Below are 12,006 nucleotides of genomic sequence, written 5' to 3' on the forward strand. Positions count from 1 at the left end.
GGCCGACCTACCAGGAAGGGAGTATCTCTGGATAGTTGGAAGGTTAGAAGGCTGACAGAATAAAGGGGTGTGTTAAAACCCATGGTGCCATTCCTTGTGTGATTTTGGGTTATACAAGAAATACATTGTTGTTGTTCCATGGAATTCCCAGCCCGAGTCATGCTTGGAGTTAACACCAAGGGTATTAAATGGACTGCAAGTACCAGCAGCCCTGGGGGTACAATATCTTTGGGCAGCAAGTTATGGTGCAGAGCCATAAGAAGCCGACAGGATCGTGATCGTCTGTTGCCTTTTTGTTTCTACACTTTACTGCACAATTACACCCATTGGAATGACAGTTTCACTGGATTTAGGGTTAGGGTTAGGGTTAGGGTTAGGATCCTTGTCCTGTGCCTGGTTGTCTGTGCGGTTTCATCTCTTTGTCGGGTGAGTGCTCTGAACTTCTACAAATCTTCAACTAGATCATGGTGGGCAAAACTTTTCATTATATTTAGGAAGCTGGTCTCTTGGGACCTCAGGTCATTTTTCATCATCATCTGCATCTGTTGAACTGGACTGTTTTTGGACTGCTTCGTAACTCTTTTATCGTTTTGTGCTGTGTGTAGTTACATATTTATTGTCGCCATCAGAGCTTTTAATAGATTTCTGTGTGTGCAATGTTTATTTTGTTTTATTTGCTTCATTATTTATTCATTATATTTTTTTTTCATTTTGGTTACACTGACATTTGTCAGTCTACATTTGTGAGGGCGTGAGGCGAGTCAACGCTTGGTGCATCCCTGGCATCCCTGAATTACAATGCATAAGTCGCTGTTTTAAAGACAATTACAATCCGAGTGCCTCGCGGCTGCTACAATTGCTGGTTCATTTCAATTAATTTGCATCTGCTCATCCATAAGAAACAAAAGCAAAATTAATCTGCACATGAAGGCAAAACAGTAGCCACAAAATATACCACATCAAGCCATAGCAAAAGTAATACGTTCTGTTAGTCATATGCGGCTAGAGATTAAACATCCTCGTTTATGGATGAAAAGGTGTGAATAAGGCAGCAGGAACAGGCAGCTTCACTTCAGATATGAAGTGACAGAAAGAGATTCAAAAGCTTGAGGAGGCACTGATGCAGGGAGTGATGAAGTTCAGAGTTCTTTGTCTGAGTTGAATTGCTGTAAAAACGTCAAATAAATAATCTAGAGCTGCAAAGGGGATTGGTGTATTAGAGCAATAGGCAGCCAAAAGCCATCACGATATTATCACTCCTGACGATGAAGATAACGTCAGAGCATCACTTCCTTATAGCTCAATCCGGCCAACCTGATGATTTCTGTTTGTGTAGGAATGGATGGTAGGACTTTGAGGTTGTTTAGTTTGACAGCACAGGGCCTTTGGTTCTTCAAGGGTCGCCACCTCAAAGACATACCACCCTTCATCTGCACAAATCACAGGGGCAGAAATAAATTAAACACACTTTAAATGCATCCTACCAGAAATGCAAGTAGTAGTAGGAGCATTCTAAACCTATTAATCCATCATAGATCTATTACATAAATCATAATATAGAACAAAACCAAAAGTGTATGAATTCACATGAAAACCCATGCCGGGTTTGTCTGCTTTGACACCATATTGACTGCAAATACTGTACTTCATATTTTATTTAATGGCCCTTCAGAACAAATCATTGTGGTGGTGTATGTGTAGTGACTGATGGGGCTTACGTTTCTATTGCTTCTTCCTCAAAGGCACCACTGTGAGGTTAATGAAGGCTGAGGCTGAAGATCTACTCCTCCAACTACAGTCATTGATATGTAGTCAATCATTTATAACTTAACAATCACCAGAAAGTGAAACAAACACAGACACCATGTGTGATAAAGAGTTTGCATCCTTGGAGAAATGGATGGATTTACTGCTTTACCTCACAACATAGCAGACAAAATGTTGAACCCTAGCACAATTGTAGTATCACTGTTAGGTGCCACTTGGAACAGCTCTAAAACCAAAAAAATATACCTTAAACATCACAAGAAGGTACGATTCACCTCATCCTCTACCTTGCCCAGTCACAATATTTGTTGGCCATTCTTCAATGTGTGCCTGATGACTTGTGGCCAAGTAAGATGACTAAGTGGCCATTACAATCCTTTCTTGAGCATGTTGGTTACTCAGAAGTCCTGTCTTCAAGAGCAAGACACTATCAGACGTCTTTCATAACTCCCTGCTTCTTAACCTCCTTTATTCAAATACTGATACCTTTAAATGTAATCCTTTATCAATCTATCTATTATATAGTGCCTTTCACATCTATCTATCTATCTATCTATCTATCTATCTATCTATCTATCTATTATATAGTGCCTTTCATAGCTATCTATCATATAGCGCCTTTCATATCTATCTATTATATAGCACCTTTCATATCTATCTAGCTAGCTATCTATCATATAGTGCCTTTCATATCTATCTATTTTATAGCGCCTTTCATATCTATCTATGTATCTATGTATCTATCTATCTATCTATCTATTATATAGTGCCTTTCATATCTATCTATCATATAGTGCCTTTCATATCTATCTATCTATCTATTATATAGTGCCTTTCATATCTATCTATCATATAGTGCCTTTCATATCTATTTTTTATTTCTTACAAAGGTAAATAAATTATTGAATGCCCTTTGCAGCTTTGCGATTCACCAAGGCAATCACAATTTTTCTATTTAATGTAATGAATATACATTAGAATATACATAAAAGAAACCTATGAGAACTCCAGTGAGTGCTTTTGGTTTAAATGTGGTGTCACACATGTGCGTATGGGTGTCAGCCAAAGGGACCAAAACACAGTAATTCCACGCCAGACCAGGGGACAGTGGGGTTCACTACACCTCCCTCTTCTCTCTCCACAAACCAGACATGGGAAATTCTAAATCCAAGGACATCACTTCCACTCCCAGCCCCGAGGACGTCACTTCCTCTGACTGACGTTAAAAACCCGCCATCTTCCCTACATTAGTCAGTCCTGTGTTGTACTCGATCTTGTACACATTTGTACTTCAACCTCAATGCTTTTGGAGCCAGGGAAAGTACACGGGTGGCTGCCCCAAACCTCCGTTGTGTGTGTCTGGCTGTTTATTTCACAGTGGAGACATGAAAGTTCTGCTTATATCACTGGGTCAGCAGTCAGGGTAGAAAAAAATTCTCATCTCTGAGAGGGAGCAAAAAACCAAGAATTAACATTGGGTTCAGAAGGAATGGCCAGCTAGGAAAAAGCTACAGCTTGCTGCCAAGCAAGCCCCCAGATCAAGTGCTGCTATGGCCACTTCATGTAGTATTGAGGTTGGTTTAATGAAGCAAAAGATGAAGCCTGTTTGATGGATTTGTGCCCAAAGTTTTCAGGTCTGTCTAAGGCTAAACTGAAAGAAGGACCTGATTTTATAAAACTGATTCCCGAGTTCTGCAGAATGTGTGATGAATGACCAGGAATGTGAGGCTTGGGTGTCATTCAAAGATGTCATTTCTGCGTGTTTAGCTAACAAGAGCTACATGTTATAATAGCTAAATGTTCAAAATAGCTATGTTGGGCTGAATGGTCTGCTCTCGTCTGGACTGTTTTAATGATCTAATAAAGATCCAAATTCTAAATACATTTTGAAAAAACCTATTAGCGAATGTACTCGAGTTTATGTTCTCCTGTGTATATTGATTGTGCCGTATAATTTCTGATATTTTATAATGTTGGTCGTATAGGTTGAATGCAGAAAACTTACGCTATTGGTCCAAGAGACTACGATATGCTAACGCCCACCTGAGAGAGTCACCGCGGAGCACACGGCCTTTTTCTTTCTCTATGTATTGTGCCTACGTGACCACACGGTAATACCCAAACTATTGCAAAGCGACATTTGCACTGATTTGTGTTTTCTGTATCTCACATCCTCATACACCTTTATCGTAAGAGCATCCCTTATCTGCACAGACCATTCAATCAGAAGAAAATATGGTTTTACATTAAACGTTGTTGAAGTAGCGAAAGAAATTGGTAACTGCAATGCTATAACAAATTTCTATGTGTATGAGAAACTGATGTGAGATTGGAGGAGGTAAGAAGATGTTAAAAAAAAAAAAATTAAGTGTCGCATTTTTGAACGAGCGTATAAGTCGGGGTCTGATTTTATGATCGGGTTCAAGACCCGACTTATACACGAGTATATACGGTAGTTAAGTTTAATGAATTGGGTTGCAATAGAGTTTGCTTTTTGGGCTTCCACTTGGAATTTTTTCATGAAAACGTTGGAGCAGTGAGTGAAGAATAGGTGAAAGATTCCAGCAGGGGATCAAGGACCTGGAAAGAAGGTGCCTGACATGTTAGCTGGATGGCAGACTGCTGAATTGATCCCTAAAAACGGACTACAGAATGTCGGGGCACCAAACAAAAGTAACAAAGAGTAGCAAAAACTAGAGAGTGCACGGGAATTGCTGTCTTCTTACATATGCTGTATGTTTGAACATATTAGGTTGACTAAATATTTTCACGTTAGATTGATTTAGAATAATATTGTAGGCATGAAAAAAGTGCACTTATTGTTTTTTTTCTATTTTGTACTTAAATATGATGTGATGGAAACATTGTAATGCATTTTTTATTGCGTTCATGTATGCAAATAAAGAGAACTATTCACAACGGAAACTTGGAGATTTGTGTAATTGTGTGGGATTTTAGGGGGCTGTCACTGAAAATGAAAACTTTAACAAAAGATTCAACATTTCAATATGAATGGAAACAGCCACACAACGGGTGTTACAAACTTCATAAAAATCAGAAAGCAATTAAACTTATTATGTGATTATTTTTTATGATATGATTCCAAAAAGAGCAATGTGATCTGTTTATTCAGTTAGATTATTTAATAAATAAAGAAATAAATCATATACAAACATACCTGTGGTGGTGTCTGTTGAATCTAAAAAAGAGCAGAATCAAATATTTTTATTTTATTTTTTGAAACAAAATATCCATTTAAAAAAGAAGAAAAAAGAAGGTTACGTTGTTTGTTAAATTCTAATTTTAACGTTGTTTCTGACTCTGCATTCTCATAATGCACAATGCTTGGCTTATACCGTACACCAGGGGTCCCCACTCACAGGCCTGGAGGGTCACAGTGGCTGCAGCGAGTCCCTAATTAGGAGATGAGACGTCGTACTGAACTGAGTGAGCGGAGGTCCTCACTCACAGTCTTGGACGGCCACAGCACTTGATGGTTTTCACCTCAGCCAGTTTCTTAATTAGAATCCATCGATTTGTGGCTAAACCATCCGTTCTTATGATTCAACACACTTAATTGGCTATTTTAGTTTTTAGCAGCTGCATTTTGACTTTTGATTGTATCCTGTGTTCTTCACAAGCCACAGTTAATAACCAAATGCAAGCAAACCACAAACTCTCCATCTAACTTGGTCTCATGTACAATGGCGAATAATAATCCTGTTAATATCCACCTTAAAAAAGAATAAGTGTCTGTGTGTATGTCTGTGTGACCATCCAGTCTCTGTGTTCCTCTCACTTTTACACAGCGTTTCTTGACCCGAGTTTTCATAGCAGTTTTAATTGGCCAACGTTTTTTTGAAAGGAGCCCACTAATACCAATTTGTTCTTTTTTAATTAATGATATATAATAGATGCATATTTTATAATAGCTACTGTGAACGCTGGCCCGGACGCACACAGACGGACATCTTAAGTTAACCCAACACACTGTTTATTTACAATTATTTACAAGTTTTGTTCACGTGCAATCCCAGTGCCTCTTGCACCGATTCCCCCAAAGTCCAGGGTTCACAGTCCTTGTGCCTTTCCTCTGTCCGCCTCCTGTCCTCTTTCCAGCTCTGCCAACTACCTCCCGACATCCACCAATGACTGGAGGGAGGCGGCCCCTCTTATAGGAACCCGGATGGGCTCCAGCTGATTCCCGGCAATTAAACTTGGCCACACCCCTGTGTGGCGGAAGTGCCGGCTGCTCACCCGGAAGCCGTCCGGGTGTCCCCGGTCGTCTTCCCCCCGGCACTTCCTGGTTGGCGGAAGTGCCTGGCTCCCGGGATAAATAGGCACTAGGGCACCACGGGTCCTTACAGGGCTGGGCTTCCAAGCCTCCTACCCGAGGCCTCCTGCAAAACCAGGACGGACGCCCCCTCTCGGTCTGGAGGAGGCACACGCCCTCCTCTGGTCCTCCAAGGCGTCCCGGCCGAGGACCACGCGGTATAAACCAGCATCGGGGCGCCGCCTGGCGGTGGCCACGGGTCCCTACAGGGCTGGGCTTCCAAGCCCCCTACCCGAGGCCTCCAACATAACCAGGACGAACGCCCCCTCGCGGTCTGGAGGAGGCACAAGCCCTCACTACTTAACTTTTATCGACATTTATCGAACTCTATATTTTTTGTTCTAGTATCAGAATGTAGTTTAAGTTAATTTGTTTTGGTTTCAATAGATGTATTTTTCATGTTTTCGATTCTTGTTTTCTTTTTTTAAAATCTTCGAGCCCCCCCCTTTTGTTATTTCGCACCACCCTAAGGGGGCCCGCCCCACAGGTTGAGAACCACTGCTTTAACAAATGACACATCACAAACATTAACTCTGCTTTTACGAATTCCATACCAAATCGCACATATCAGAGGCATTCAGCATTATTCTGCATTAATGTTTTCAGTGCACCATCATTTAATCGTAATGCACGTAGTAATAAAATGCATTGTGTTTGTCATTCCAGCAGGTGGCACATCACAAACATTTGTCATAATGCATTTTCTTATGTTTGTGTTGTGCCACCTGTTGGAATGACTAATTCAAAGCATTTTATTACTACAGTTTCATACCTTGGAATCCGAATTTAATCCGTTCCAGAATCCCATTTTTTCCCCTTTAAAATAATAGAAACTGGATTAATCCGTTCCTGGGTCCCACAAACTCGAATCTTCAAAATGATTTTAACAGTAAATACACTGGATTTTAACAACACTATGGATCCCAGTCCTTTTCTTAAAGTTCTCGAACCACCCCCACTGGCTTTAAACTCTTTCTTTTTGAGCACTAGTATCGGGCATGCCTTTCCTAAATCATCTCACAAATTATTGTCTCAGAAATCACTTCACCAGCCAGCTGTTTTTCATTGCTCCAAACTAAGTGAAGATTATCTGTCTCTTCCATATTTTTTGATGTCCTAGAGGTCAGTGTCGTAACCCCTTTCGCCACATCAGCTGCTTTGCTAGCTTCTTTATTTTTCAAAATCGTACAAACAGTTGATTTAGACATCCTGAACATAACAGCCACACGTGTACCGCTTTCATGCTTAGCAATAAGATCTTTCTTAACTTCAATTGTAGCTCTAATAGTTATTCCCTTACTCTTATTTTCCTCACTATACTTTTTAGGGCCCTGGCGAATATACCAAGTTGTTATTATATAAAAAAATAAACACAAAATAGACATAAAAACATTAAAATTAGCAGCGAAACTAGCAGCGAAAATCACACAAGATGCTTTCACTACAACTTCTGACAACGAAATGACAAAGTGTATGGGTGTCCCGAACGCTGGGGAAGCATACGCATAAACACACACGAACAACGTGCTGGGCGTTCAGATTCCAAAGCAGCATTCTACGAATCTGTGATAGCCAGTGTGATGTGCTGGGCTGGTAAAATCACTTCAGGAGAAGTCCACCAAATGAACAAGCAGATAAAAAGGACAGGCTCAGTTATGGGACACACTCGGGATCCCCCCAGGGGTCGTATTGGAGGTGAAAAGTAAAACAAAACTGAGTGCCATTATGGAAAATGCTGGACATCCAGTCTCCGCGACACACAAACAGCAAATGAATCACTTAGCAGAAGTTATAATATCTATCTATCTATCTATCTATCTATCTATCTATCTATCTATCTATCTATCTATCTATCTATCTATCTATCTATTATTATATAATGCTTTTCATATCTATCTATCTATCTATCTATCTATCTATCTATCTATCTATCTATCTATCTATCTATCTATCATATAGTGCCTTTCCTATCTATCTATCTATCTATCTATCTATCTATCTATCTATCTATCTATCTATCTATCTATCTATCTATCTATCTATCTATCTATCTATTATTATATAATGCTTTTCATATCTACAGTATCTATCTATCTATCTGTCTGTCTGTCTGTCTGTCTGTCTGTCAAGTTTCAAGTAAATCATTCACTTTGTTCTTGTTATTCCACAGAGTGCACATTTTCTCTATGAGAAAACGAAATCTCTTCAAAGACCCTGCTGAAAGATGTTTTAATAATGTGTATAAGTCACAGCTTTACTGTGGTTTTCTGCAGGTGAACCTGTCAATACCAATGACAAATCTCTGAATTTAAGCAATAACAATTGTCAGTGGTGGGCTGTCAAATGCGGTCAAACTGAATTTTTCCAGTTTATGTTGTAGCCTCGCCTTTATTAACCCAACTGTGCGTTTACGACAAGTCAGTGTCCGTTGTTAATACGGTATTTTCAGATTGCTTTGATGCAATTCACAAATTAGAATCCTTCCCCTCAGTCTTAATGCAGTTGTAACATCAGTAACGTGTTCTCCCACACACATTAGTATTTCTCATTGTGTTTGTACAAACGGCAATTGTGTCTTTTGATTATTTCACAACTACAGACATCTTGTCGTTGAGTTGATGCATTTCTTATCTGACTATGACAACTCATGAAAATGTTTTTTACGTTCGTCAGTCAGAATTACAGAGCTCTCACACACCTTGACGCCATTGTGTATTGTGTGGGTACCTAATCCAGGTATTTAAAATCCTGAAAGAAAATCACAATGTAGATCCAAGAACATTCTCTCATCTTAAGGATGAATTACACTCAAAGACATCAGAGGAAATCAAAGAGAAGCACATTTAAAACTAAAAGTAAAGAGCACTTCTTTACACAAAGAGTTGTGGGACTTTGAAAAAACTACAGAGACACGGAGTTGAAGCAGAAACCTCAGCAACCGTTAAGAAGAATCTAAAGGAGCTACTGGGATAGCTTAGCTATGAGCTAAACACACGGACTTGATGGACTGAATGGTCTCTCGTTTGTAAAATTCCTAATGATCGTTAGCGCTTTCAATCAAATCACTTTATACTTTCTTCAGATATGCATGAAACAGCAAGGCCAGTCACAGTGGCAGAGAAGTACGTAAGAGATGTACAGGATATGTATGAGGGAAGTGTGACCGTGGTGAGGTCTGCGGTGGGAGTGACGGAGGAGGGATTACATCAAGGATCAGCTCTGAGCCCTTTCTTATTTGCAGTGGTGATGGACAGGTTGACAGACGAGATTAGACAGGAGTCCCCGTGGACTATGATGTTAGTTGATGACATTGTGATCTGTAGCAATAGTAGGTAGCAGGTTGAGGAGACCCTGGAGAGGTGGAGATATGCTCTAGAGAGGAGAGGAATGAAGGTCAGTAGGAACAAGACAGAATACATGTGTGTGAATGAGAGGGAGGTCAGTGGAATGGTGAGGATGAGGGGAGTAGAGCTGGCCAAGTTGGATGAGTTTTAATTCTTAGGATCAACAGTACAGAGTAATGGGGATTGTGGAAGAGAGATGAAGAAGAGAATGCAGGCAGGGTGGAATGGGTGGAGAAGAGTGTCAGGAGTGATTTGTTACAGATGGGTATCAGCAAAAGGGAAGGTCTACAGGACGGTAGTGAGACCAGCTGTGTTATATGGGTTGGAGACGGTGGCACAGGAGACAGAGCTGGAGGTGGCAGAGTTAAAGATGCTAAGATTTGCATTGGGTGTGATGAGGATGGACAGGATTAGAAATGAGGGCATTAGAGGGTCAGCTCAAGTTGGACGGTTGGGAGACTAAGTCAGAGAGGCGAGATTGCGTTGGTTTGGACATGTGCAGAGGAGAGATACTGGGTATATTGGGAGAAGGATGTTAAGGATAGAGCTGCCGGGCAAGAGAAAAAGAGGAAGGCCTAAGAGAAGGTTTATGGATGTGGTGAGAGAGGACATGCAGGTGATGGGTGTGACAGAGTAAGATGACGAAGACAGAAGGATATGGAAGAAGATGATCTGCTGTGGCAACCCCAAACAGGAGCAGCCAAATGAAGAAGATGAAGAAGCGAGGCCAGTCACACACTGTCAGTGGTCATAGTAGGAATACCCTTGAATAGACATCAAATATAATCCCCAGCTTTCAGAACAAATTCAGTTGAAACAAAAGACTTGTCTTCTCAGTCTTGTATCACAAGTGCATGTCACGGCACTGCAGTAATTACACACAAGCTTATATGGATGCCCAGGTTTCATCCAGTGCTCAGTGCTGAAAATGGACCAGGAAGCAGGTTTCATGCGGGTGTACTGTTATTGCTGAACACGGGGTCATTCACAATGCAGCAACCATTGGGCCCTGCAACACACCATCTCTTGCAAGTTATTGGATGGGCTCTCCAAGTGCCCAACGAGATTCTTCCGGCAGCACTTCCGGGTTTGGCCGACGTGCTGTCAAATTGTGCTCTGTTAAAGTCCAGGTGCCCCCTGGCAGTGCCCATGGGCCCCAGTCAGGTTGCGCTCCTATGGAAACCAAGGGGACTGCCATCTGTCGGTCCAGGGGAGAAACAAGCTTGAAAATACTCTCTCCCCCAGTCCTTCCATAATCGGGGCATCCTGGCTGGGGCACCACAACGTATATATTGTTGTGAATTTATTTTACTATAACTTGTGGTATTTTCTAAGTTTGATTGCAAATTTGTCTACTTTTTCATGCATAGTTCCTCATTTATCATTTTGCTTTTCTCAGTTACAGCAACTACAGTTTTTCTAGGGGTCTCTAAACACCAGTGACCAAGTCATTAATGTGAGTTGTCAATTCCAAGTACATACAGTATGAGCAAAACATCAGCCATTCTTGTAAAACAGCAAAGACCTTAATATGGCTTGCATATCAATTTTCATTGCTTAAGAAGGTTTTGCAAAACTCTGGTTACAGTGATCATTTGGTAAGAACAAAATCACATTGGATTGTCTGGTCAAGCTATTCACTTCAAAATGGCAGCATCTGCTAAGGCCCAATCACAAAACACTTCCTAAAATTGGGCCAAACTTCCAATTGGTTAACCAATTCCTGCAGATATAACTCTAAACCATGCAAAAGATGCTAAAACAATATAAAATGTTGTGGTGGATATGCTGTTTAAACACAAAATGGAACAAGACAAACAGGAACAAGGCCAGAGAGGATGTACTAGAAGAACACGAAAGAGTTGATGAGGACAAAGACGACAAAGAACGGAGGTCAGCTATGAAATTAGATCCACTATTGTAGACCATGTCATTAATCGTGGTCTCTCTATGCATGAGGCTGGTCTAAGGGTGCAGCCAACAATATCACGGTCTTGTGTGGCATCGATTATTTGAACGTTCCTGTGTGACAACTGGCAGGTGCAAAAACGGTCACTTGCTGTATTTGCATACGTAGCCTAAAATAAATACAGGTTTATATTTACCACAGCAAAAATAAATATGGTCTTTTGTGTCCTACATTGCATATCTGCCATCATAGAATTAAAAGAAGCCCTGCAGATGGTGGACAAGGCAAGATGTTCACTCCTGAGCAAGAAGTAGAGATTGTTCAGATGGTACGGAGGACCAGTTCATTTACGAGAAATACAGGCTGCTGGAATTGCAGATCTCTCAACATTCCACAACATTCCTTCAGTCAGTATAACGACTACTGATAGGGTCTTGAAACGTCACAACCTAAGCATGAAACAAATCTACAGAGTGCCATTCGAAAGGGACAGAGACCAGATAAAAGAGCCGAGATATCAGTCTGTAATGTAATGTGCCAGAGTTGTACATTTACTGTATGTCTGCTGTAACTTGATGCAGGACCTGTTTCGTTTCATACTCTTTGATGTGTTTCCCTTTTGGATGGTTGTTGTGATCTCAGAGGGTCATGGA

The 12,006-nt window shown here is 40.8% G+C and overlaps 1 protein-coding gene across 1 annotated transcript in view; it reads right to left on the reverse strand.

Moving 5' to 3' along the window:
* The window catches only part of LOC120514906, a 55,623-nt gene that overhangs the window by 15,165 nt on the left and 28,452 nt on the right, over window positions 1-12,006 (reverse strand). The window contains exon 3 of the mRNA XM_039735545.1: window positions 4,946-4,966. Within this exon, the coding sequence (XP_039591479.1) occupies window positions 4,946-4,966 (21 nt within the window). The remainder of the gene's footprint in view (window positions 1-4,945; window positions 4,967-12,006) is intronic.

This window comes from Polypterus senegalus, chromosome 1 (genome assembly GCF_016835505.1).
Source record: "Polypterus senegalus isolate Bchr_013 chromosome 1, ASM1683550v1, whole genome shotgun sequence".
Classification (NCBI taxonomy): Eukaryota; Metazoa; Chordata; class Cladistia; order Polypteriformes; family Polypteridae; genus Polypterus; species Polypterus senegalus.